We start from the raw sequence: 27994 nt of genomic DNA, 5'->3' as shown, positions 1-27994 counted from the left end.
GGCTGTATAGATTTTTTTCTTTTGTTCTTAAATTTCCAGTCTGACATTGATATATTTTATTTATAGTAAATAATCTCTCTTACTTGTGATACTCTCTTGCAGCGCGCCCTGTCCTGCAGTTTGCTCCGTCCCTTCATTGGCCTCAGTCCCGTTACCCTTCGGTTTGGGTTTCTTTGCAACAGGTGGTGGCATCTTGTCTCCCTTTGTTACAGAGGACTCCTCCAGCTTCTTCTCTACGGTTCCCATTGCCTCCAGCGCTGGCTTGGTCTCAATCGCCACCTTCTTGTTGCTCTTGGAGAAGATAAAGCTTGCTGTGCAGGAGGGGGACTTACGGAGGTCTCCTGGAGATGTTGGAGAGTTCAAGCTGAGGCGAGATGAAGGGACGGCTTTTGATCGGGCCACGGTCCTCAGGCGGATGGCCTCCTGTAGGTTCATGGAAGGGGAGCCGGTCGTGGCAGACTTTTTCGTTGGGGAAACGACTGCAGGTAGAACCAAAAGAGACTGGGAATTTGGCAGAGCTGGTTGAGCGGTGACAGTGGGTGGTGGCGAGCTGGGTGGTGAAGATGCGGGCGGTGGAGATGGGGCATTGATAATAATCAGAGACCTCCTGATTGGCTTCTGGGGAGCCTCACCACTGGCAGATGAGGTTGGGACTGGATTGCTGGGCTGCTGCTTCCTTAACGTGACCTCTGGTGGCTTCTGGGCGTCAAGAGTCTCAGCGCCACTTTTTGTTGAAGGGGTTAAATCAGGAGAGTGGTCCTCTTGAACAACAGCGTCAGAGGCCAGTTCTGGGGGTTGGTTTTCTGTGATTGCAGGACTAGACCGGTCCTTAATGCTGGCAAGACCAGGTGAAGGAATGTTTACAGGAGGAGAAAGAGCAGGTTCTTGAGACTTTTCTGGACAGTTTTCTAGAGCTGGTCGGATCAAGACTTCAGATAGTGCCAAAGGGGGGGGCTCCTGGGTAGCTGGACCATCTGTGTTCTGTGGCCCCACCTGAGGTTGATGGAGAAGTTGTATAGGAGGTGGAGGGGGGATACTCTGAGGGGGAGTGAGAATACTGTAAGATGAAACTGGACTTGTTTCAGATTGGGAAGGGATGCTCCCTTGTGGAGGATCAATCTCCTGTTCCGACTTGGATTGTGACGGGAAGGGTGGAGGAGGTGGAATACTTTGTGGTGGCGTGAGCTTAGTAGAGACCTCTGTAGGAGGCTGAGGGGAAGATGAAACCACCGCAACCAGTGTGACGGACCCATCTACAACAAGGGTAGGAGAAGCCTCTTTGAGGGGTGGGGAAGAAACGCCTATCGGTGGTGCCGGAGAGGTCACTTTTTTAGGGGCTGGCGGAGGAGTAGTCACCACTTTAGGTGGCGGAGGAGGGGTCTCCTCTTTAGGGGCTGGCGGAGGAGTAGTCACCACTTTAGGTGGTGGCGAAGGGGTCTCCTCTTTAGATGGCGGCGGAGGAGTAGTAACCACTTTAGGTGGCGGAGGAGGGGTCTCCTCTTTAGGTGGCGGCGGAAGAGTAGTCCCCACTTTAGGTGGCGGCGGAGGGGTCTCCTCTTTAAGCGGCGGCAGAAGAGTCACCTCTTTAGGTGGAGGTGAAGGAGAGACCTTTTTAATAGTAGAAGGGGAAACTGCTTTAAGTGGTGGAGCGGGAGCTGTATATGGTGGGGGAGGTGGGATACTCGGGGGTGGAGGTGCAACCCCTGATAGAACAGATGTAGTTGTGCAAGAGGAGTCACCACCAGGAGTGGGTCTCTCTGGTGGCACCTGAACAGGCATAACTAACCCCCCCTCACCAATGATTGGGGGAGGTGGAAGAGGGAAATCCATCTCATCAGGACCATTGAGGCCCACCAGTGGTGGAGGTGGTGGGGGCCAGGACGACTCGGGGGACATCGTGGTCTGTTGGGCAGGGTGAGAAGGGGGCCCAAGAGGAGATGAGGGAGGTGGAAGGATGCGAGCTAATAAAATGGCAGGTAACGTATCCATGCGAGATTGTTTTACCTCTGAAGTTTGTGTGGATGTATTTTTGGCTTCTTCTTCTTCTCTGACTGCTTCCAGCCTTCCATCACGTTTCTCTACGGCCTTCACTAATATCCCATTTATTATTTCACTTACTTGTGTTTCCTCAACTTGTTCTGTCACTTTACTTTTCCCATTCAAATGAACATTTGGCTGAGCCAATCTGTTGTTCTCCATGTGCTTCTCTGCACTCACAATCCCACTTTCTTGATCTTTCTTTGTTTCCAGCACATTCTGGAACTTATTAACAGACTCCACAGTCATTGCTGGTTTCTTGTGTTTTCTTTCCATCACTAAGCTCTTCACAGAGCTCTCTGCCGACGTAGAAGGAGACTGCCTCGGTCTCCTGTCCTTTGGATTCTTCTTTATGATAGCTTCAAGATTATCAGGTGCCGGAGGTCCTAGCAGAAGCTCAAAGGAACGCTTGCTGTGGGCCCATACCTCTGGAGGAGGGGCTGGTGGTGCATGGACTTTAGGTGGCGGAGGGATGTTGAAGAGTTCTCTCAGGGCCCTTACCGAAGGGCTGATGTTTACGATATCGGCAGATGTGTCAGGTTGCGGGAGAGGGGAGGAGCCTGGAAAAAATCTATGGAGCTTAGCTAAGATGCCTTTCTTGTTGGACTTCTTAGGAACCTGAGATGATGCGCCATCTTGGCTTGAGTAGCCACTGGAAGGGGATACTACTTTGCTCTGCTCATTTTCCAAAGGTAGTTTTCCCCTGTCCTCAACCTTTGCTGCTCTCTCTGCCTTAAGTGCCTGCACCTGGGATCTGATGGGACTAAATGATGCTGAACCTATAGAGTCTTCCAGAGAACTGGTGTCAGCAGTGTATCCAGGGCTGTCCCTGGTTCTAGTGGGAACCGGAGAATATCCCAATTTGTTTGTTTCATTTTCCGCACCGGAGGCTGAGCGGTTATGGATAGAGGATTCTCCTGCGTTAATCTTCAGCTCTGCCAAGTCACGTGATCGTCGCTTCATCTTATTGTGAAGGGAATAGGAGCGGCTTGGAGGAGGAGGTGCCCTCTTGGATTTCATGACGGAGAGGCTACGCACAAACGGACCCTCTTTTTTAACCCCCTCTCCATTAATAATGAGCTTGCCATTGGACGTGCTTTTTGATGCCTTGCTGATGGAGGAGTGAACGCTGATTTTGTCCTCTCTTTCCTGTGACCGCCTCTGATTTGGGGTGCTGTTCCTGGAGATGGTAGAGGAGTCGGAAACCAATGTCTCCGAGGACTCAGAGTTGCTCCAACAAGAGCTGTCAGACATGTTGATAGGGTTGTAGCGGGAGGCGGAGGTGACGTTGGAGGATCTGGAGGAAGCGCGGGACGGTGACGGGCTGGACAGCATCAGGCTGCTCTTGCTGACGGTGCGAACGCTGTTACGACTCTGTCCGCGGCTTATTTCCACCACCTCGATGGAGGGCGGCAGCACGGCGTTGGGAATGATTTTGGACATGTAGGCGGCCTGGGGTGACATGGACATGACGGCGCTAGACGGCGGCTGCTGGAGGCTGTTGGCGCCGGCCATCCAAGGACCAAGGCGGTCCTGATGACCGGCATGGTCGCCAAGCTGCTTGAGCTGTTCTTTGTTGAGGGGGCGGGTGTCGTTTATATTTAGAAGGGTGGAACTGCCTCCCTTTTGTGACCCTGCTGCCCGCTCTGGCCCATCAGTGGTTGAGCTGTCGTCAGTTTCCCCATTATAAAGCTGTTCCTCATCTAACCTCGGAGTCCGTGACCAACCCGCTCTGTCCATACCTGAGAGAAGGCAGGAGAAGTTCATAGCAATAATTAAGGAAATGGACATGTAAAGAAATCCTGTAGCTCATACAATTCCAACAGTAGTTCATTGGCAGATATCCTTTGTGAAAATATATTTGAAATCCTTACCCAGTTCTCTTTGAACATGCTGAGGGATTCCCACAACGGTCCTCCTGTGTCGTCTCCTTGTCTTGGTCTTTTTTTCAGAGCTCAGGGGCCTGAATGTTGATTCTAGGCAGACAGAAAAAATCCAGATCCATTGAAGTTTAAACGAATACAACATCTCACCCATTACATGTTTCTACCAAATGATGTCTGTGTCACTATATGTTGCACAATGACCAAGATGTAAATAGCATTTCTCTCGTGTGTGGAAGTTACCTTGCCGGGTGAGTCCAGAGCGGGAAGATCTTGTGGACACAGATGATTTTACAGAGACGACAGAAGACGTGTCACCCATGGTGCTGTCCGTCGTAAACCCTTCCCCATCCGTCTGGACCGTCATTGTCGACTGGAAAGAAAACAGAAATATTTTGGTTAAAAAACAAAACAAAAAGGGCATATACAAGAACTATGCATTTACTAAAAGTGCAAAAAGAAACTAATTGTCTCACTTACGATTGTGCTTTCATTGTCCCGGAACTCCACTCCATTGTTTGTTTCTACAAAGAGAGGAATATTCATCAGATTTAAAATGTTTAATATAATTTCTGGTGCCCACCCCTTTGAGTAGTATGTACACATCTGTCAACATGCTAGCATGGCACACTTTTAATTTAGTGCACAGGTGTAAGACTTTATCAATAAGAGTGCTTTGTACCTTCCTCTTGCATCATTTTCAATCCCTCCCGGGCCTCTGAGTGAAGGTTCTCCAGATACTTGGGCCTGCTGGCCTCGACGAACACGTTCTCCTGGTACAACGAGGGTGACGGGGTCTTGTCATCGTCATCTCGCTTTGGGACAGCTTGAAGTAAAGAGAGGGGAGAGGGTTAAGTCTGGATCAACTCAAAGCTGGTTAATATGGGAGTAGATGAGGGGGAGCATATGGACAGGATGAGAGCTTTCGGCGGTCTGTCGGGGATATTTAAGCATAAGCACAGTAAATATTTTGGGGGGGTTAATTACGCGAGAGTGTGTGAATTAAAAGGACTAAACTAGTTCCTTCCACCTGTGCAGGATTAAACTCAAAGGACTCTGGCTGGCTGTAACTTTTAAGAAGGGATTATCACACAACGAGAAGAAATCACAGTCAGGCATACACGCTCACTTCTACACATTTCTTTAAAGTAGTCCTCAGTGAGAAGGACCATTTGAATCGTTGTTGCATCCAAATTACAGCAATTCAGCCTTTTATTAACCCATTCTGAATCACCTTAAAAACCATGTCATGAACCATGGGCGCAATCCAAAAATATTGTCCAGAAAAAAACAGAATAACCTCTTCTAATGACATAGATTTTCAATCTATGTGTCAATGTTATGGTGGTACATAAAATATACAATATCAATATGACAAAAACCTAGATTAGTACATCAGTCTTAGTAATTTGTTTTATATTTGCTGTATAACTGGCATGCGATTGAACTATGTGATGCAGATCCAGTGCCCTCACGCTGGATCATCGGGCTAACAACCTGCTAAGACACTTTCATGTAATCGGGATGGCTGCTCCACATTTAGCCTCCTGCTGTACTCGCCTGTAAAACCATGCTGGAATTAACCCATAGCACTGCCTCTTTCGTTAGTGGTGCTCCAAACAAGACATCCGTAGATATGCAACATTCCAATACTATATTCTATTTTCCACTGAGACTAAATCCCAACATATGACAGTATCTGTTATGGTCCACAGCGATGTCCACACTTCACTGCCTGTCCTAGGCGTGGCAGTAGATACTTGATTAGCATTTTTAGTTAAACGGACAGGAGCAATTGGTTTCAGTCACAAAACAATTAAATTGGTCATCTGAAACAATCGGGCCACTTGCGCTCACCTTTCCAAATGAGAGTTGGGAAGCAGTAGAAATTAGTACCGGAGTTCTTAGTCAGAAGCACGACCATGGTGTCTCACAAAGTAATCCAAAGGTACGAACCAAAACTATGCCCGCATCGGGCTAAAGAAAGAGGAGCGAGAATCAGATGCACATGCAGTCAGTTGGCTCAAAAAACATCCTGGAAAAGATCCCAGCAGGATGAGGGTCCCGTTTGTTTGTGATGAAGTTGTTGTTGTTGTTCCCGGTTCAGGTCCCGAGCGCTGAAGGTCTCGACGGCCAATAGACAATCAGAGCTCAAACACTAATCCTCAGCAGCCTAATTCCTGCCGGGCCTCTCTGCTGTATCTCCTCCCACTCGCCACCCGGCAGGACACCCAGCATCCCACTGTTGCCCCCCATCTGCAGGCACGCTCCCCCCCGATTGGTCGGTCAGGGCACAGATCAAACCCAGATCATACGTGTAAACATGGAGAGGAAGAGAAAGCTGTTGTCAGGGATTTGAGGCACGAAAGCGTCACGGATGGCTCCCCTCCTCACTTGAGCCCCCGGATTTACAACCGTTGATAAATAAACCTATTGGGCTTTGTCTGATCGTACACAGTGTTCCCTAAAGGACCGAAGAAACACGGCAAATATATTTACCTCTTAAAGGTTGCTATGAGGATATTGCTTAACTGTTTTGCCACAAGGGGGAGTAGGTGAATTAAAAGAACTTTTTTGTAAAAACCAGATTAAAAACATGTTTAAAAAAGGCCCGCAGCTCCACAGCACATGGACCCGTACACGAAAAATGATCCCTTTTGTTTCCAGCAACATTACATTACATGTGTTAATGTGCAGCAAGAATATAAAGAGGGATTCAATTATTCGGTTAATCAAGAGCACCTTTCGAGAGAGGTTCTCGAGTTGAACTACCACTAACTTTTTTTAAACTCGTTTTTCGAGTCTGAGACTTTCATCATTGTTTCCTTTTGGTTTCCCCCACTTAGGAAACACAGAGCTCATCCACAGCTGAGGAGTTGTTGAGGAGTTGTTCACTTCCGGGTGCGCTGAGCAGACATGACATGGAATGTCTGCCATCTGAACAAACGGACAAACATTCCCATGGTCGTGATCCCACAAGTGACTCAAGGCAAACGCGGTTTCACATCAAAAAGAAAAGATTGATGTCGTATGCTACGAGTACACGGAAACAAGTGGAAAAAGGCTGCGGTTTTGACAGAATCAGCAGCTTAAGTGGAGGCTGCAGCCTGTGGATGTCAACAGGAAGTTGACATGCATGTGGAAGGTGAAGTCTAGGACTCTGTGGGTGTCGCGGTACTTCGGGTGATTGGCGGGGCGCGGCTGCGTGTTAATGAGGGACTCGCATTATCGCCGGTTCTGTGATCACGTCGTCGCTCACTTCAAAAGGCACCATCTGCCACCGTTAACCGCCTGCTCGTGATTATGTATGAAAACTGATGTTTACATCTCGGATTTGGATTAACCGGCTAAATCTAATGGATACTCCAGTTTCAGGCTTCTCTTGTGTTTTCAAAAAAATTAAAATTCAGCTTCAAAGGATATTTTATAATTACATTTCGTGACATAAGGATTTAAAGTAGAAGATTGGAAATGAGGAAACATCTGTTGGCAATTTTGTGTTGGTAAAATGTGGCTTTTCTGGCAGAAAACAGACAGAAGGGTGCGGGGGTATGTTGCGTCATCAACTACTTTAAGCAAATTACAACCAGTGACACACATCAGGGGGTCAGCAGTGTTTATGGTTTGCTGCCATGGCATAGCTCCGGACCTTTTAGCTCGGACTACTAATTTAAGATTAGGAGCAGAATCTGTCAGAGGGTGTTTGACCATTTATTTTTCCATCGAAGCTTCAAAATCAGAGCAAAAGAATGTTGCTTTACCGAGATAAGTCCACGTCTCTAAAGGTTTTTATTTTATTTCATAATACACCTGTCATGCTTTTCTCATGAAACCCATGAACACATCCCTGAACAAACAATTTAAAGTGGTACTTTTGCATGATTAAGAAACTTTCACAGATCTGCCAACTAAATATTCCATTGTATTAGGTAGGAGGTTCTGAATGCCCCTTCAGTTACATACTGAATCCTTAAAAAATAAAGCCAAAAAGAGGCCCTGTCTTCCTTTATTATGTATATAAGTGTGTATATATACACACTAAAGGCAACCTTCAAAATACTTCATTTTATGTTATAAGTATATGTACGGTTCCACCTGACAAAGACCCTTTAGACGGAGCCCCACCAACGCTTTAACGCAGACAAAACACCGCGGCCACGATGAGACCCTTTCTCCTGGGAATCAGACAAATGCATAACACCCCCCCCCCCTCCTCCACCGTACTTTCTGCCCCGCCTGCCCCGACCTGCCCCGCTTGTCTCTCTTGTTTTGCTCCGGCAGGCAAGACGGCCACGCAGAGACGTTACTCTGCGCGGGCGAAGTCTCCCAGGAGCTTAAGCCTCTCCGATCAACACAAACCCGACTGAAAGCAGGACGGTGACGTGGGGAAAATGGCCGCAGGATCAGTGTTCATCGGGAAAAAGAAAAGGGAAAGAAACAGTACACAGTCTCGACGCGATATCGGGACACATCCGGGTCAAAAGCACGCGTGCTCCAATGATAATTTCCTGCGCTCTTGGTTGTCAATGAATTAAATATAAAACTTCTGGGCTGAAAGAAAGGAAGGCCGAAGAGCGGCGTGACGAGGACGGCCATCCAGGTAACGGATACACCTGTGCGATGTGGCACGCGGGGGTCACGCTCTACTTCACCGTCGGACAACCGCTAAACCTGGCACCTATCAGGACCCTCCAGGAATAGACTGCACACAGATGCACAGTGTTGTTTGTGCAGGTGGACAGTTTTGTGCGTCAGTCATCGGTTTAAGTCCTTCACCTCCCAACAGTAATTATCCGTCACTGCGGTTTAAAACAGGTCAAAAGTAAGCAAACTCCCGTTGTCAAAGTGAGTGTTGCTCACAGTGATCTCTCGATAAGCAACTTATCAAATCCCATTGAAAATGAAAGGAGAATGTATTCAGTATTCAGGCCCGCTGGAGGCCGTCAAACGCATGCAAAGCGTTGCCACAGTTTCCTGCTTTTAATAAAACATGTCCAGGCCGTCAGTAGTAGAACCAGAGTGAATAGAAGCGCAACTGATAAACAACGTGTCATTCTTTGTTGGTAAGTGTTAGTTTAGCCACAATTAAGGAAAAATAAACATTGTTCCATCGTTTTCTAGATCCCTGAGAGTATGAAATAAAAAAAAACTGCTCCAGACTATTAGAATATCAGAACATTTGGAAGAATAGCTGCTTACTTTAAACGATTCCGAATGACTTTAGTCATCCCAGACTTTTCCTCTCCCACCAACCAACACGTTTAACGACAAAATAACTGCGATAAGTGTGACAGCCCCAGCGGTCTTTAGAGCTAGTCACCAAAATAATGAAAAATTACAAAAAAGGGAGATCTTTTAAATGGTAAACAAAAGCTACTTAACCATATTCTGAAAATATTGTTATAATTATGCTACCATCAACATTTATCTCGATACACCTTAGCTCCGAAGAGCATTCTCTAACTGCGTGGCCGTAAGTGTTGTTTATTAATCGAACATGGCCAGAGTAAATTAAAAGGTGGATCTCCTCCCTAACACCTCTGGGTGCTGTATAAACACCAGCTTATGCTGCTGTCATCTGGGCAAGTCCCTCCAGCACAGACAACGCATGCATGCGTGCGTCACAAAAGAACTGTGTTCTCCGAGAGGAAAAACCATGAATAACCAACAGCGTGTGCACCTTCACTGAACCCGAGTGAGGTATAACCAATAAAGTTATCTTCTACCCTTTACAGGCAGCCACATTGATTAAAAACAGCCATTTGGCCACTAAAGTCATGACTGGCACACATTTTCCTTTCAAGACAATAGCAGTTTGTGCAAAGTCACAGTTGCACATATCTGCACATATTGACAATGAAACAATGTGTGATTTCATAATTAGTGACTGTTGCCGTTCAGCTGACCTGCTCGGTTTGAGTTTGTTAACACTGAAAGCAAACAGAAGACTGCAAATAAAAGTAAAAGGCACTTGATGAAATGAAACTGGTGAGCAATATTCAGTTGGGACCACCGGGCAAAACGTGCACTTTATTTACTTCTCTTCCCATTAGGGGAATGAATATGATCTCTCCTGCTACTCACTTGTTGAAATTAAATCCTAGTAAATGCAAATGAAGCCCTGTGATAATAAACAAGCATTTGTGCAGCTGTTTGCTATACAGCGAGTCCAGTCCTCTTCACAAGTTCCCACAGCGTGTTAATGCTCACACAACCCCCGAGCAGAGAGTGTGTTTGTCTTGACTTAATTGTCGGATATTTTATATACAACAAAAGTCGCCCTTAAGTAGAGCAGGAAGAACACCTCTGCGCCGGGATGGTCGATTGCTTTCCGCCAGGGGACAGAAAGCGAAACGCTGCGACATGTTTCCTCAAACCTGTTCTCCTGGCCTGGTATTTATGTCCTTGTCCTCACAACACCACTACAATAACTACGCAAACACACAAACGCAGCATTGTAAACAATGTCAACGGTAGATCTACCATTTTAACGGCGACCTCATTTTCCATAAATTAAACGTGAACATGATTTTGACCTTCGACATGTCAGTTTTGTGGACAGCCTCGTGTTTTTCTGTTAAAAAGTTTCACTGCACACTGCGGTATGTACATAATAATGCACAAATGGATCACAATAACAATGTTACAACTTGTGCCCTACGGCCTCGTTGTTTTTCACTTCCTTAAATTCGTGTTATTATCCAACATTATCTACCGTCCATAAAAACCAAAATTAACTTGGTGATGAACAGCTGCAAAACCTTCATACAACTAACGTGGTAAAAGTTTATCAGCGTTCAAATGAACCTGGAACTAACATCGGGTGTTAAGAAATACAGTGAAGAAGCAGATAAATAAACCGAAGCTTAACATTTCTTCCTAAATTAAGCAGCGTCTATAACTAAATCTTAGCCAAACTGAATGTCTCCTATGATCCTTCACCGGGCACACACACACACACACACACACACACACACGCACACACACACAAAGGGCTCCCTGCTTCTAACCTCCTCAAAGAAATATCTTTATAAAGCTCAGGAATGCGAGGAATCTCCGAGGGAGTGTTTTCGGGCAAACAGGTGACCTTCTCAGTGTACCTTGGTAGGACTGCACGACCCAATCGGTCATCACTCAGCCTTATTTGTCCATTTACCAAAACCAAGGCCGTTCCTCTTCAAACCCACGAGGAGGTCACGGCGGGATGGGAGCAGCGGTGGAAGGGGGGGGGGTTGCGTAAGAGAGGCCCGACCTGCAGCTCCGCAGAGGACAGGGTGAGCCGACGCGTCCGACGGGCGCGCAGAGCGGGGCATTAATATTGGAAGGAATCCGCATGTGACAACAGATAATCTCCGCCTTTTGGCTCAGGATGAAACGGCGTTGGGCTAATCAGAGAGAGGCTTCAGTAGCTTCGCCCCAAACCGACAAAAAAAAAAAAAAAAGAAAAAAAAAAAAGGGTCCACGAGGCCACAGATCATCGTTGCAAAGCCGGCCTACTGCGCGGTCCCCGATCTGGTCAAACTCCATAAACGTTGTTTACAAGAAGCGGCCCGACCAGAGCAAAGGGTGAGGGGAGGACACACCGTGTTTGGAAGAAGACAGAATTTGCTGCTTTTTAATTGATGGGTCAAATAAAACGATGTTTTTACGTGCAAACAATTTGCTTTTGCTACTCAATTGTTGTTGTTTTTGCTTCGATCGTCACCCTCGGCCAGAGGTGTTCGATGTTCTTTGTCTCTGTGCTACCTTGCGGCGTGCCCTTCTCCTGCAGTAAACCTTCGCCTGGAAGCGTTTCGGGAATCGCTGTCTAATCAGAAGACGCGCCTGGTGGGGAGTGTGCCGCTGTTGTTGTTGCCAGCATCTACAACACGCAACACTTCTTATTAACCGACAACGTAAATCACACTCAAAAGTCAATACTTCTGCAGTGTTTCTTAATAGATTGTTGAATATTAAGTGTGGCCGCCATCACCACATCGTTTAGTTGCAACTTTAAATCCTGTAATCTAGCCTTTTAGTCTCGAGGAAGTAAAAGAGGAGGACTCACTGATGCGGGAAGTCGCCTCCAGCTCGACCTCGGCACGGGAGAAATATCTTATCTCTCTCCACAGTTGACTTCTTCTCACAAAACTCCCCGCTGCTACTGTCACTAACCGACGGCAGCACGAAATACCTTTCCAGCCAGTAAAGCAATTAGCAAGGCTGCACTGGCAGACAAACGCACGCAAAACAGCCGAACCAAACACCGTGCACGCTTTTCTTTTTTTTTTGTGCGTTTTTTGTGTTTCAGGTACGAACGAGAATCCTGGAGTGATTAATGAGGGAGTCAAACTAGTCAGCACATACAGTTCTCACTCTAAAAGAGAGAAAACAGGACCGGTAGAGTTGTGCACGCTGACACACACACACACACACACACACACACATGTATGCAAGATTCAACAAGATCCCAAACGGCTCTGGGAAAAGTGTGTTCCTCCTGAAGAGCGTGTGAACAGTAACAGTTTTTTTGTTCACTGTGTGTGTGTGTGTGTGTGTGTGTGTGTGTGTGAGCAGAGTTTAACTAAGGCTGACGGCGGCTACGCGGGTCGACAAACCGAGGCCGCCCGCTTCCACGCGCGCGTCCCCGACCAGTCGAGCGACGCCGCGGTGTCACAGAACAGGACCTGCAGGAGACATTCTTTTCGCGGCGGACAAAGAGAGCCCGAAAGTCAGGCGGCAGGTAGGAAGACGGTCTGTTCAAACATCCCGCCTGTGAACAAACACACACGCCCGGGAGCCGAGCAGCTCATCCTAAAAACGCCGCTCCCTGTAGGAACGTATTCAAATGTCTTGCAAAGAGCTCACCACATCACCTGGCCACGCAGGTGGGTCGGATCGAGCTTTATTCAAAGACAAGACAGCTACTCATCTTGTAATAAAACCAATTGGTAGAGGACAGCCTATAAATAGCATCAATAACTAAATGCATTGTGTTCTGTATGGCGTATTGTTCAATAGCATTGTCCTAAAATATCAAAATGGATGAAACGGTCCCCGGGTATCCTGCAGGCTCTCATCGTGACCGTTACCTTGTGAGTGAGCGTGTCTTCCCGTCTTCGGTCCTCCCTTGTGGCCGCTCTGGTGCCCAGCAGGGTGCCCGTCCAAAGCCAGGTCGAGCGCCGGCCCGAGTCCCAGGGCGCTCAGGTCCTTCCTCTTCCGGCGCTTCAGCCAGGCCAGGGCGCGGCGCAGCGAGCGGCTGCGCTTCTTGCGGCCCCTTTTGCCGTGCTTCTCCTGGGCGAAGATATTGACCACGTCCTGAGGAATCAGTTCCCCAAACCCGAGCGAGTCCCGGTTCGACATCCCGACTCACGGTGGAGCTGCGCCCTAAAAGAAGAGGGGGGGGGGGTCAGGGAAGTTCAATAAAATAAGTCCTTGTCATCGAAAAAACGCGACCATAACGGTTTATATTGTTTCTGTTCTTTACTGGGTTCAATATTTTGACATTTTGCCAGGGTTGTTATGAAAATCCACCTTGCTGTTTTGTTCAAGTGAGTGACTACATCTGAAATTTGAGAGTTGACTGCTGGCGAGAAGCTGCCAAATTCAGTGTTTCACAAGAATGACTAAATCTGATTAGCGTCTGCCTGTGAACACTTTGTTGGCATTATTCACCAGCTCATTGGAGGTAAATCTAGTGGATATTAATAACTATGTGAATGCACAACATAAGCAGTTAAAAATGGTAGATTACACCTAGAAAAATAGGTCTTCAATTTTGAAACGGCAGTTTTTTTCTTATCAATCTGAAGCATGAAGTGTGCAAATAAAGTTTTTATAGCACAGAATTATAGCATAGCTGAATTAGCTGTTTAGACAACCCCAGTTGGTGTGTGTGTGTGTGTCTGTTTTTGTGTGTTTGGAACTGTTCGCGCTCAGCCTACACACACGCGCGCGCACACACACACACACACACACACACACACACACACACACACACACACACACACACACACACACACACACACACACACACACACACACACACACACACACACACACACACACACACACACACACACACACACACACACACACACACACACACACACACACACACACACACACACACACACTCCTGCCTCCAAACCAAACTTCACAGTTCTACTAAGAAAGCACTGGCACCGCTCCCTTCATTCCATAACACGGAGTCATAATTCACAGAGCCGCGCCCGTGAGTCCGCACACAGGCACAACAGCACACTATGTAGAGGTAGACAATACAAAAATAACCTTACACATCGACGTATCGCAGATAAATCACGGTGGAAATCATCAAATTAAATCAAGAGTGTTTCACTAAAATGCAACAGTTTTGTGTACTGAGGCGGTTTCTAAGGAAGGGGGGTCCGTGAATGCATCAGTGTAGTTCAGTTTTGTGTTGCTTGTTGCGTTTCATTGGCATCCGGCGCCTTTCGCCGCGCTGAACTTGCCCGCCCTCCCCGGGGATCTGCCGCTTACACCGGGCTTCTTCCAGCTGCGTACTTTATTAGATGCTTATCTCCAAATAACAAAGGCCGAAGAAGTAGAAGCAAGCTCTTAGGATGACAGGAGTTGCAGCTCGTTTATCGGCACACAAAGCCTGCGGGAAGGTGGGAGTGGAGTCAGAGAGTTATGACTCCGTAGTTGATTTGACCATGAGGTTTTCCTGTTGCATGTAGAACACTGCAGGCAGGTTCTTGTGCCCGAATTACGCGACCAAACATTGCTCAGAATGCTGTCATGTTCTCGGAGGATTACGAGTGCGGCCTTTTTAAACTGCTTCTGATCATCGGTGCAGAGATGGAGTTGCGTCGAACGGTTTGTGTGTGTCGTATGCAATAGCCAACGCCGAACGCTGACAACGCTAACATGCAGGAACAATATTACGCGTGTTCTCAGTCTTAATTCAACATGCTGTCATTTGGCAACCAGCAATACACAATAAGCTGATGAGAAAATCATTGATTTTTTATGCAGTTGGTCATCAAACCCAAGTCTTGGACAAACTAATATTCCAAACAGATGATGGTGCGAGGGAAGGAGATCAGGATTCATCCTCTGGGCATGTTGGCACAACATTTCACGTAATCCCTGCAATAGTTGTTGAGATATTGCAGATTCAACAACGCTGCTAAGGCTCGAAGGTTCAATCTGGTTCAGTCTAGAAAGTCAAGTATGCAACCCCATGTAAGAGGCTTAAGACGAGTACGTGAATGCCTGCCTAAACTTTATTACGTATGTGGCTGTTTAAGTTATTGGTTGTCTTAATGCAGTCCAGCAGCACTTGTTACACACGGCCTTCACATCTGTTGTAGCAGATGTGAGTTTTAGTGAAAGGCCAATAACAAGACAGGGTGTCCATCTCCTCCAGAGAAAAGTACCCAGGCCTCTCCCTGCTCTAAGCCTCCATGTTTCTCCAAATTACAGTCATTTGGGCATGACTAAGATCTGTGCATCTGTATTGGCTACACGGGCCAAAAATCAAAGTGTCTCTCCTGGGAGGAGATGTGGCTGCTTCGCTCGTTCCGACTGCAACAACTCCCGGTGTTGTTTCCATCACAGAGGGACAAGGGGGCCGGTGAGATCTCCGGGACACAGCGGAGGACCACCCGGCAGACCGCCGTCTGTGCAGCCCGGTCACAAGGAGTTGACTCATGCCACCGTTGCTGTGGTTACCGCAGAACAACCTACAATTTTCAGTTTTCCAAACAAATGCAATAAAAGGTGACGCACGCGGTGGAGTGCACTTTAAAAGTTCTCCCCGTCTGTTTAACGACGTCGTTTTACAACCGCTCTTTTGATTTACCACAGAAAATGTTGTATATCTTGGGGTTCATAGGTAAATACAAACTGTTACGAACCTCTCCCTCTCTCTCTTGCACAATCTGTCCTCAGAATGAAAGCACCACGGGCCGACATCTTTAATGGTGAGTTGCTTCATAGTCACAGCTAATAAGCACAGTCACTTAACCCCTAACCGCACCTCTAAAATCCTAAAAGCTGATACACAAACTTCAGGCACAAAGGAAGGTTTTACAATCAAAATGTCGTTTTGGAAGATTTGCGGCATAAACTCGTATTGTGCATCGCCTACTCGACGCACAGCGGGGTGCATCGTGTTATCAGAAATATCGTCATCGAGTCATAAGGTCAAAAGCTGTACGTTGTCTCACACAGACACACACACACACACACACACACACACCGCTGCCGTTTCTCAGCCCAGCCGGAGCAGGCATGTGTTCCAACACGCTGTTTACTTATCCTTTACAAAAGACGGCAGGCTTTCGCATTGAACAGGAGATACCGCCGAAACACAGCAAACCTCAAACGCAGTGTGTCAATAAGCTGCAGCGCTGACTGATTGTGTGACATTGACGCTAGTGTGTGTACACGCCAGTATGAAGTCAACTGCGGCGGATAATAGTTTACAAAACTGCCACAAAACCGGTCTGAGGGACCCTTTGCGAAATGGCACTTTTTCTACTGGGCATTTCTCACAGCTTTACGTCCTGGAGAGAAATTCCAGAGCCAAAGGGGGGGCTGTCCGCTCCGGTTTTACTGAGGCGGGTCAGTAGACTTCCAGAGTCAAAGCAAAGCGTTGACACCGGTCTTGCCTGAAGCAAAACACAGTAGCTACTGCAAGTCCATGAATATACCGAAGACCTGGATCACACAACGGCCTTTACTGTACCTTCACTTGAGGAAGCAGCGTGGAAACAAAATGCTGAAGGGACTTTATACCGCTTTCCTAGTATTCAGGCCGCTCAAAGTGCTTCAACACTACGTGTCATCATTCACCGAAGCAAGTTGGGGTTGAAGCGTCTTGGCCCAAAGGACAGCGGAGCCGGGGATCGAACCACCGATCCTCTGATGCGAACAACCCATGCAGGCAAATGTCTCAGAAAATCCTAGCCGAAGTATTTAGTACGTTTCATTTCCCACGTATCGTGACCCTCAACAGATCAGAACAGCAGAAACGTAAATATTTTTGCAGTATTTTCTTTGGGATTTACTTCACAAGACAGTTTTGTGTGACAAAACACGTATTAAAATATTACAGTTCATAAATATGAAAAAAAAAAACTTTTAACACTACTAGTGTTAAGTCAAATTCGGAGTTGGACACAGACTTGAAGGTGCAGCAACTCTCCATCCATGACACAATGTAAGGTAAACTCTAAATAGGTCTCCAGGAAGTGTAACGTTGACTGCGGTGAGTCACGCGGGGCAGCTGACGGAGCCGACTCGAGAGCCGAGAGGGAGCGGCGGCGGCGGCGATACAGGCATCCGCTTCCGTTTGAATTGGGACCGCCTCGGTTTGACCAGGAGGCCGTTCACGTCCAAGCAGGAATCATGTGGCATGAGAACAACGAGGTGATAAAAAAAAATTTTTTAAAAGTGTTGCTGCGCGGCACCCGCAGGCATCAATCAGGGCGTTGGCCGCCTTCTTAAGGCATTGTCAAACAAAGAAGAGCACGTCTGCGCCTTGAGAGCAAAATTAAGCAACAGCGTCTGGGCTACAGAACTGCCCCCTCGGTGAAGACGCACTGTGACGGATGACAAGGCCGCAAACTGGAAAAGCTCAACCAGACGGCCGCAGGAGGTTTTAGAGGACTCAGGGGAGCTTTTGACAAAAGGGCTTTGTGGGAGTCATCAGGCATCGATGGAAGATTTCCCATCTTCAGGGCAGTATTTTATTTTGTGTTGCCCGAGATGATTACAAAGAAATAAAAAAGGGATGAGACCAAATAGCCTATGAAAACTTTGCTTCCAGTGTTGGGTTTAGGGGAGGGGAAGCCGGGCGGGTGGGGGGGGGGGGGGGGCGGGGCAGAAGTTTCCTTAACAACACATCAGCATAGTGACGAAGGGCTCGGGACAGAAACACAAACCCTCACTGGCGTTATGTGGTTCCTTTGTTTGCTGCAGAAAGGATACAGTTTCAGGAAAAAGACCACGTAGGTAAAGCCGGTGGTACAAATAAACCCAAGACAAATAATGACACAAATAAACCAAAAAGGCTCTGTACGTGTGTGTGTGTGTGCGTACGAGATCTGTGGACGGGGTAATTCGTGTTGGCGCAATGCGAGGCCGCCGTGGCCGTGCAGCAGCTTGTCTGGTAAGAGCAGCAGCCGCATTCCTGAAAGATTGATAATTACCGACTGAGAAGCTCTTCACTACAAATCTGCTCCCCCCCCCCCCCCTCCTCTTCCTCCCCTCCTCTAGTTCTCCCTTTCACCTCCTCCCTCCCTGCCACACAGCCCTCATACAGTACAGTGGCCTCGGAGAACGAGCCATGAAAGAAAAAAAGGATAATGGCTGGCGCATGAGAGTCATTTTGAGATAAGATTATAACATTGCGCTGTGTGCACTGTGTTTTCTTTAAACGGGACATTTTACCTTTACAGAGCAAGTGGAAAAGTATGCAAAGAAAATATGAAAAATAGATAAAATGCCTATATTACATAGTATTCAAAAACATATATTTACACGTAAAGTTTATATATTTTAGAAATACTTGTACTATGTGCAAGAATTTAAATTCTTATTATTATTTTAAGTCTGTCTTGATAATGATGAATATCTGAAAATGTGTTTGATGACAATGGCATTAACAAGTGTATATCAGGAAAAGAGGGAAAAGGCCTGTTAAAGACCCCCATTGTCGAAAAACTCAGATGTTCGTGATGGTTGTTTTGCTTGAAAAATACCTGACCAACTGATAATGACAAACCTGTATTGATTAATTACCTGTGAACTGATCAATTTATTGAGTGATTGCTTCAGCGCTAACACTTTGAGCTGCTGATATAGAGGTCTCACTGGTATGTGAGATGAATGGACCTTCTCACTGAGCCCCTACAGTCCCAGTTTCCACTGTTTCCTTCTTTGATTCTTTCCAGAAACCGGACAGAGCAACAATGCATATTTTTACTTTTCTGAAGTGGTTTTGGAGGCGGGGCCCTGCAGAGAGGCTTGTTTGCTTTGTGCTTCCAGGGGTTGCCAGGGGTCTGCGCCTGGACTGCTGCCACTGTGGAGCTGAAGACCCCTGAGCTGACGGGTCAGCCGGGGGAGAAAAAAAAGAAAGTGTTGTGCAGCAGTGGCGACCAGCTCACAGCGAAGGCAAACGCGGCCGGACAAAAGGGTTTGAAATACATTCTGGCATCTTAGTGGGTCGGCTCTAAAAAAAAAAAAAAGTAAAAATAAAAAACTCTGGAGCTGCTTTGAAATCTGTCGAACATTCAGTTCAACGAAGAAAAATGTTCTTTGTTTGGACCAGACTTTAGATCAAACAAAAAGAATTCTAGGATATAAGAGCCTTCGAAATATCACTCTTGACCAACAGCTATTGATTTCATTTATCAGGAGTATTGAGAAGGACTAACCGATGACTTACGCTCATCAACTAGTCCTCGTCTTTACCGGCACAATGCGTCCCACTCAGCAGGAGGGTTTCCCCCCAGTGCGCACACACACACACACACACACACACACACACAGCAGCTTTCCCCCGTTGAGCTGCCACTTCCTCACAGATGGATGAACACCGTAAACGACTGAATGGTGGAACCCACCTTCCTGCACCATCTCCTGACCACACAACGCACCGTCATGCTGTCCTTCCGGGGACCTCCTAACGTCCATCCCTCATCTCTCACTGCTTCCATGTTATCGCGCAGTCCCTCCCTTTGATCTCCCCCTGAATGGACCAGGCTGTTCCTCTAACTGCTTACCTAACACACCTGTAATCGCCATGGGTACAAGCCCCGGCTTGGCAGGCTGGCAAGGAGGGAGCACCGGTACGCGGCACGCCTTTGCTAAACAAATGCCTCAGCCTCACCTTCCAGCGGGTACAAGCGGTGAACTCGGAGCTGGGAGGGGAGATAATATGCTTCCATCCACACTCCATTACCAGAAGTGCTGCAGAAGGGGTTTTTTGTTTTAGAAAAGTTTGGATTTGGAGCGTCCAGTCCAAAGTGAGAGGTGGAGACCCCTAAGAGAGGTGGTCCTCAAGATCTGTTGGGTCAACCAACAAGCAGTGGGTCTCATGGGTTGGCAAAAATGAAACTAAGTGTTGGAGCAGCGTGCTGAAGACATTTGCTGCTGGGTCAGTGACGAGGGGAAAAAAACAAACACAATAGTGTTCATTGTCATCAGCTGTGAGAAGCACTGTAGGTCTTAAATTACCTATTGCTTAGGATCCCTTAAGGGCAAGCAAAGCAAATCTCCCACACCTAGTTTTTCCATGCATACTCAACCTGGATCATCTGCCGAACATTTAAACCTCACGTTATCTGATCACAGTGGTTCTTTATGGGGACAATTTTCTTCATTTTAAAGACTGATCTGATAGTTTCCTTGTATTGAAGCAAAGGCAGTAAACTAATCAGACCGCACCTTCAATTAAATGTACTGAGATCCTTAAACGTCGATGAATCAATCTTGGGGACTTTTTAAAAGTCCACTAAACTTTATTCTATTATTTTCCACGCTAAAACATGGGGCCCAATTCAAACATATACAAGGGTATAAAAAAAAGCACTTTTCTGACCAAACTCTAAAGGCTATAAAGACAGAAAAAAAACCAAAATGTTTCTCCTACCTTAACGAACTTGTACGAGGCAGAAGGTTCGGTTCACCCTCTCTCCATTTGAAGCGTCTCCCTGCTGCGTCCTGTTCTCTCCAACTCAAAACTTTCCGCGTCCGGAGGAAAACTTCAGGTGAACCATTTCCTTGAAAAGGGCAGTTGAAGGGAAGCGATTGGAGGTCGGGATGTGATCGCGCCCGCCGGGTTCGAGCCCCGTTGTGCCGTGTGGACGTGGGCTGGACTGACGTCTCCCACTGCTGTCGGGCTGTGCGGACACTCCGGTGGACCGGCGAGGGGGAAGTGGGGGGAAAAGATTGCCGTCGACGCGCGTCCCCAACCTGGAGGAGGCAGCGCGCGCACAGGTGAGTGTAGTGAGGACATCTGGCGGTAAGATGCCGCAATAACAGGCAGCGCGCGGCAGGACGACGGTCTGGATGTTAACGTATCTGACAAGGAATGGCAACACCACGTGACGGAAAGAATACGAAATAACTTATGCATAAAATGGCATAATTTAAGTAAAAAACAAAGTATATGATTTGACATGTTATGTGATTGTAAACCATTCTCCTTTGTTTGCGTTTAAAATCAAGCCTGCATGTGACAGTTGTTTAAATATTATATCCCATACAAAGATCAGTTAATCCCTCAGCATCGCTTACAAATTTAAAATCAACATTATTTGAATAAAGAACGTTTAGTTAAATGGTAAAAAAAATGGCTCAATTATGTAATTAATGATGCAGTCATGCCATTAAAGGTGCTTTGGATAAACTTACTCTTTTACTGTATTTGTTCATGTGGTATATGATATACACAAAATATAAATTTATTCAAGAAAATTCCCTCCTTTATGACCCCCCCCCCCCCCCCCTTAGCTTTCCTTGTCTGTGTTTGTTTGTTTATATTTGTGAGTGAGGAACTTAAGAAGCATCATGCAAAATGTCAAACAAATTAAATTCAGGGCAGCTGAGCTCAAGAAGCTATTAAAAGAAAAGGCCTGCTGATGTTTCCTCCTCTGCAGAATGAGGGTAAATGGTAGAGAAAACTCTACACACTTTAAGTCATGCGGCTGCTGAGATGCACATGAAAACAGCTGTGTAAATATATCTCTCTCTCTGGCTCCCAGGCTGGTTCAGACATGTGTTGATGCATCCGGAGTATGTGGACCGGTCGGCCCTCGGCACTGACACCGTTTGTGATCCCCCTTGGGGGGGTATGAGAGTCTTGCATAGAGTTTCCCCCCAATGCCCTCAGCTTTATTAATACACACAAAGTTTACCTCTGTTTTGCTGGAGACGGACACACTGCAGAGCTCTTTAAAGTAAACAGAAAACTGCTTTGGTGTCTGGACTGTCCTCTCCATACAAAGTAAGTACAATAAGAACGGGTACAGATCGGTTTAAGATTTAGATTTTCCCAATGAGTGGGATCTTTAACCATGATTAAATTAACATGAAATGACTTTGTTATACAAAAGAACCGAAAAGGAATGAGTAGATTAGTGTGTTTTTAAAACCAATCAATTATCGCTGCGGGTCATGTGATTAATGGCTGTGCGCTCCTCTCTTCTTGACAATCAATCATTAACAGAAATTGAGGGAAACATGACATCTGAGGACTCACACGTGGGACCCGTTGACAGCAGCCGTGCTGACTGCGACACAGAGACAATCCCTCCCCTGGACGAGCGCGCACCACATCCCTCCCCACCGACGGGTGAGACGGTCATGGACCACCTGGGGCGGCTTTTCGACCACCGCGTCCAGCAAGTGTCCCGCCTGGAGACGCAGAGGAACGAGCTGACACAGGAGCTCCTCCGCCTGCGGGAGCCCTTCCACAGAGTCGTGGGGCACCTGAGGGGGAAGCTGGTGGAGACCCACAGGCTGCTCGCGCTGGCTCAACTAGATCACGTGGCCGTTTCTGAGGACGCGAGGGAGGCGAAGAGGAGACTGTTCGCCGCGGCCAGAGGATGCATCCAGAGCCAGGTGACGCTGGCTGAACGCGAGTACGAGGTGGCTCAGTCGGCTGTCACACAGGTACAGGAACCACTGGGTCGACGGTGCCCGGAGTGGGTGGCTGGCAGGTGTCGGGTCAAGATGTCGTCTCCATCACGTCATCTACCGCATATAATTCGTTCTGATCTAAAACTGTCCCAATGAGACACGTGGTTCTGCAGCAGATTCTTAAACCAGCATCCCATAAAACAGTCGCTTCGTGCAACAAACAGCGGTGAATAATGTGTGAGGGTGATGTAAGGCGGCGGGAAACAAATGAAGAAATAAAAATGAATCATTCATGTACATTTTGTTAAAGCAACATTGCCTCTATTGCAATAAAGCATGAATATATATCATGTATATATCAATATACATATCAATATGTTGTGCACCCATGACAAAGCGCAAAAGTGGTGAAAACTTCCCTATATATCAATAGAGTACGAATATAATTGGCACATTGAATGAGAGAAGGTCGGTAAAAACAAGCACCATCTCATTAAAGTTTTGGATTTATGGTTAAACTATTGTGAGGAAATAAAATTAAACTTTAACATATTTTTTTTAAAATTAGAATACATATTACGTTTGAACAGAATGTCATGTTAGACAAAAAGGTAGACGTTTGTAAGATGTTGAATTTTACTCATATCAGTAGATTTGCTTCACCAGTAAAGCAAATCATCAAAAATTCATCCTCAGGAGGAGCTCAAGGCCCACATCCACAGTCTGACCCAGGAGTCGTCCCAGCTCCAGAAGGCCCAGAAGAAGCAGCTTGCGGCGCTGAGGGACCAGGCCTCCAGGCCCCGCAGGCCGAGGGCGGCGAGCGACGTCAGCCACTGCCGGCAGGCTTCCGCCAGGCTGCAGCGGCGGCTCAGCGGCAGCGTGAAGGCCCTGGAGTGCTGGTACGAGCCTCGGCTCATCTCCCTGCTGAAGAGAAGACAGGTCGGGGAGGAGTCCTTGAGGAAGAGCAGGGAGCAGGCCGTGGACCTGAGGGCCAGCGTGGGGCCCCTGAGGGAGGCCACGCGGGGACTGGAGGTGCAGAGAGCCTGTCTGCAGCAGAGGCTCTCTCTGGTGGAGAGGGAGGGGGAGGAGAGCGCCGCACGGCACAAGGTGATGCTAAGGTCAAATATGAAATGGACGAAGGGCGTTTGGTAAAAAGACGACCAACCCGAGATGTTTCTCCATTCTGCAGGAGACGGTGGAGAAACTAAAGGAGACCCTGAGAGAACTAGAACTGGAGTTTGAGGTTCAAAGAAAGTCAAAGGAAATTCTGGAGGAGTGTAATGACGGCATTTTGAAAGAGCTGACATTTCTGAGGTAAGTTCACTTTGAACCCTCCGCTGCGTAATTTACCGAGAATCAGGAACCTTCTCATGAAGACTGACATGTAGCTTGTTTTTTAGATGCTGTGATGAACCCATCGAAACCACTCAAGATCATCCTTAAAATTGTTTTTTGTAAATCATCATACAATTTGTATTGACTGAATACATGATAGAAATTGATATAGGATTCAGTATGAATTAACATAACAGAATTTGCTCTTAAATATCCTCAAACTTAACATCTGGCATACTGTGCAAAGAAGAAAAGCATCAGATTTAATGTAAATATTTTATTATGAATTTATGAAGTAGACAAGAGATCAAAAGTAGAAGAGAAAAAACACAATAAAATACAGGAAAAACACACAAAAGTGACAGACAGAATCTGGAAAGGTGTATAATATCAATATCAAGCAAATACGATAACCCTACAATATGTACAATTTTAATAAAAATGGATCATTGTAGAAATGTGTTCAGCACAAGTGAACAGGATGGAAAAAAAGTAAAGCCATCCAAAAGAAAAACCTGAACGATGAAGACATCTGTGAAGAATTCATCACAAGCCAGAGTTTAGTACAGGGAGTTCTATAACTAATACGAGCTAAAAGTATGATCAATACAGACTAAATTGAAATACTTCAGGACAAGATGACAAAGCAGGTTTTTGTCTTTTAACGTCCTCCAAAAAACAAAAAAAAACAAAAACCTTGCTGCCCAGAATGTATTTGAAAAAAAGAGATTACTGCTTAGATTACAGCGCTGGACAAAGAATCGGTTTTCAAAAAGCAGGTGGAAAGAAGAGATGACGAGACCGGACTCATGTCTGGACCTCGCTGTCTGCAGCACCTTCTGGGTCTTCGTCGTTGTAGATGTTTTCAGCCTGTAGAGGAAACAATTCAAAATTAAATCCCCCGTCACTGATATTCAACGTTAGTAAAAGATGCACTTTGAAATTCTACCCGCGTCGTGTCTGACATCCGCAGCTCTACACGACCTCCACAACCCCGGAAGTGCAGAAACGAGGCTCTTACCATTTGCCAAACCTGCATGATGTTGTCCTCTGATACAGAGCAGATGACCCACGGCTCGTTGGGGTTCCAAGAGAAGTCAGAGATCTTCGCCGTGTGTCCGCCATGGATGAACTGTAGAGAAGCGGAGCCGGAGGATCACTACAGCACTTTACATTTTAAATCCTTCTGCTAACCTACAAAGCACCAATTGCACGGTCATATCTTAAAAGGCAACAGAAAGCACATTGAGTTGGACTGACCAGCAGCTCCGGAGGGCCATCCTCGGCGTCCTCGGGGGATTGCTCCTCTCCGATCTTACTGAGGTCCCAGACGTTGAGCCTCCGGTCGGTGCCGCTGGAAGCCAGGATGGTTTCGTTGTGAGGAGACCACTGCACCTGTGGAGAAGAGATGGGACAGATGTTGCGTTTCTGCCACAAGGAGCTCAACGCTGTCTCCCAGAAAGCCACGATCAACAACACCAAAACTCGGTTTGATACGGCTCTCATGAACCGTAACAGGCTTGATATCATACAGACATCAGCTGGGTGCAGAGCAGCCGGTCAGTGACCATCAGAAGACAGACTCATTACCAGTTTTATTTGTAGCTTTGTTTGCCAACGCAACTCCACTTTCTCCACATCTTTCGGGTGAATTTAATGGAACAAAAAAGGAACATTTCTTACCTGGAAGATCTCATCCTTGTGAGACTCAAACGAGTGCAGCTTCAGTTTCAAATTCCTGAGGTCCCAAAGAGCCACAGTCTAAAAAGAAAAGAAGCAGAAGCTCCAGCTCAACTAGGAAGAAACTTAAACAAGAGCCTACTCTACTCCCCCACCCCCCTGACAGCAGACCCACCTTATCTGCAGATCCACTGGCCAGGATGAATTCACTGTAGGGGTTGAAGGACAAGCAGTTGACCTCAGCGGTGTGGGCGTCCACGGCGTGGCTGGGCTTGGAGGTGTTGTTGGACCGCGTGTCCCAGCTGCGCCGAAGCACAGAAGCACACAACTCATAAAAAAAAAAAAAAAGAAGAATGAAACTGAACGACAACTCTTTCACGGCCAGTTACTCACATCATGAGTTTCTGGTCATCGGCCACGGAGCCAAAGAGCGACTCGTGGAGCAGGTGCCAGGAGACGTCCTCCACCACGGCGGTGTGGCCCGTGAAGATGGTCTTGGCGTCCACTATCTTTCCTTCCTTTGGCACCGCGCTGATGTCCCATAGGCAGATCGTCTGTAAAACAGCACAGACGGTTGAGACAACGTGTTAACGAGTTCAAAATGCTTATTTTAGTTGAAACACCAGGGTTGTGACCGGTTGCTCACGTGGTCGTCTGAAGCACTGAGGAGGCAGCCGCTGAGGTTCGGGTTCCAGGAGAGGCCGTAGCCCTCCTTCTGGTGGCCTCGCAACCGCAGATCTGGGGTGCATTCTCCAGAGGGGTCTTTAATATGTAGATAAAATCGTGTTTAACAGGGAATAGAAATGTGCAGAAGGGAGCATGTGGGGTTTTGGCTGAAGTCCTACCGGGTTTTGAGGGATGCTTCGTGTAATCAAAGACCAGCACGTCGCTGGTGGGGGTCTTTGTGGCAATGATGCAGGGATTCTGAGGCATGTAGCGGGCTCTGTTCACTTCACCCTCGTGGTTGATCTTGATCTCAATCTCAATCTTCCCGCTTACGGATCCAAAGCCTCCGAACTCTGAAATAAAGAACAGTTGAATCGGATGGTTGAGCAGCTATCAAATGAGATTCTGGTCTCTGGTGAATTCTACATACATATGGTTTATTGCAATTCCAAAAAAGAAAAAAAAGAAAAATTGAAAACACGTACCCATATTTTCTGAAGCATTAAAGATTTTAGAAAACTTTAAATGTATTCATTCATTGAGAAGAACTGTGAGCCACAAAATCCAAAAAAAGAACTTGAAGACATTTTGACAACACTGAATAACTAACATTGAACATATTGAAATATCGCAATGGCCTAACAATGGCAAATGATTTGTTAATCTACGCGATTTTGAAGTGGACCTGATTGTACATGTCGTTCCCGTTTGACAAACTTTACCCATCAAGCCATTAATCTTTCTTAATATACAGCTGGACACTTTGCACGACAGTCTAGTTTTGAACACGACACAACCTTCCATGCACACAGGATTTCCTCACCTCCTTTCTCGCTGTCATAGTGCGACGCGTCGAACTGGGCGTCATCATTGGGCAGCTGAACGCTGGCAATTACGATGTGATTCTGCTCGTCGGACGTGTGCGTTCCCAAGACCAGCCGGTGCACGCTGTAGTCCTTCCCCTCGGGTCTGTGAAGAAGAAGGAGGAGGATGCACTTCAAACAACGGGTCACACGTGGATTCATTCAAAACTACACGATAGCTCTTATCGGTGGTTTTGGTGCAGGACCCCGCTCACCTGGTGACATCGGGCAGCCACTGGGCAGTGAGGCTGGGCCACTCCAGGGCGTGAGTCATGACCAGGTCATAGAGGAAAGGGGTGTTCTTCTTCCAGATCTTGTACTCCTCATTGATCACCCTTTCCTCCACAGCATCGTCAAACGCAGCTGCAAAAGTAACATCCACCGATAACAGAACAGAGGTACTGAAGTGACAGTCAAGTCAAACCCAACTCAGAAAAGTCCCTCTTTTTTGAAAGCAGTAAGGTTTATTGTGCAAATAAGAGTAGGTCAACTCCTGTTTTATTTTGTTCGATGTGAGAGTACACGATCATTATCAGCCCTTGGTGGTGGGGGATACGTCATTCCAAGCGAATGTGAATTAAAACGCCTGCTCAGCCAGCCTGCTAGCTACTAATGCTAGCTAACAGCTAGCTCGCTGGTCGGTAACAATGAAAGGTGATTCTGGCTGGCGCGCCAACGCCGGTTCCTGCTCACTGGTGGTTTTCTGACGGTTCTGGACGACACGCGCACACACACATTTAACCCGCTAAGTCGCCAGAAAAGTGAACGCCCTTACCATCTTTGTCGGCCATCGTCTCGTGGTTGGACCACTACTTCTGGCGAAGGGTAGAAACGATATTTTGGAGAACACTCGGTAAGACAGAGCGAAGGCTTGCAATGGCGCCAACGGTATAGAAGAGCGTTGACCAATCAGCG

At 46.9% G+C, this 27994-nt stretch overlaps 3 protein-coding genes across 5 annotated transcripts in view; 1 reads left to right on the top strand and 2 right to left on the bottom strand.

Moving 5' to 3' along the window:
* The window catches only part of LOC120832516 (uncharacterized), a 21960-nt gene extending 1275 nt beyond the window's left edge, over nucleotides 1–20685 (bottom strand). The window contains exons 1-7 of one of the 2 annotated variants that reach the window (XM_078089459.1): nucleotides 20545–20685; nucleotides 12992–13286; nucleotides 4603–4746; nucleotides 4401–4444; nucleotides 4164–4293; nucleotides 3912–4013; nucleotides 84–3779 (exon numbers count right to left, since the gene is read on the bottom strand). In XM_078089459.1, coding sequence (XP_077945585.1) covers nucleotides 84–3779; nucleotides 3912–4013; nucleotides 4164–4293; nucleotides 4401–4444; nucleotides 4603–4746; nucleotides 12992–13262 — 4387 coding nt within the window. In that variant the 5' untranslated portion in view covers nucleotides 13263–13286; nucleotides 20545–20685. Of the gene's footprint in view, nucleotides 1–83; nucleotides 3780–3911; nucleotides 4014–4163; nucleotides 4294–4400; nucleotides 4445–4602; nucleotides 4747–5777; nucleotides 6147–12991; nucleotides 13287–20544 lie in introns of those variants that run through there. The other variant, XM_040198847.2, reaches the window with a different exon arrangement.
* On the top strand, nucleotides 20352–24741 carry LOC120832570 (syncoilin). 2 transcript variants are annotated; one of them, XM_078089471.1, is made up of 6 exons: nucleotides 20765–20891; nucleotides 21659–21900; nucleotides 22123–22568; nucleotides 23232–23642; nucleotides 23725–23849; nucleotides 23936–24741. In XM_078089471.1, exons 3-6 carry the CDS (start codon nucleotides 22137–22139, stop codon nucleotides 23976–23978), a joined length of 1011 nt encoding a protein of 336 aa, XP_077945597.1. In that variant the 5' UTR covers nucleotides 20765–20891; nucleotides 21659–21900; nucleotides 22123–22136; the 3' UTR covers nucleotides 23979–24741. The 2 variants fall into 2 exon arrangements, with proteins under 2 accessions (XP_077945598.1, XP_077945597.1); XM_078089472.1 differs by lacking the exon at nucleotides 21659–21900 and having other exon boundaries at nucleotides 20352–20891.
* LOC120832557 (histone-binding protein RBBP4) lies at nucleotides 24133–27994 on the bottom strand. The gene is made up of 11 exons (XM_040198941.2): nucleotides 27855–27994; nucleotides 27295–27442; nucleotides 27040–27185; nucleotides 26396–26569; nucleotides 26197–26312; nucleotides 25944–26104; nucleotides 25726–25852; nucleotides 25554–25631; nucleotides 25131–25265; nucleotides 24892–25002; nucleotides 24133–24740 (listed from the first exon to the last, which is right to left on the bottom strand). The coding sequence occupies exons 1-11, from the start codon at nucleotides 27868–27870 to the stop codon at nucleotides 24678–24680; spliced, it is 1275 nt and encodes a 424-aa protein (XP_040054875.1). The 5' UTR covers nucleotides 27871–27994; the 3' UTR covers nucleotides 24133–24677.

The sequence above is a fragment of the Gasterosteus aculeatus genome, chromosome 15 (assembly GCF_964276395.1).
Source record: "Gasterosteus aculeatus chromosome 15, fGasAcu3.hap1.1, whole genome shotgun sequence".
In the NCBI taxonomy this organism is placed as follows: Eukaryota; Metazoa; Chordata; class Actinopteri; order Perciformes; family Gasterosteidae; genus Gasterosteus; species Gasterosteus aculeatus.
This window is presented reverse-complemented; position numbering and strand designations above follow the sequence as displayed.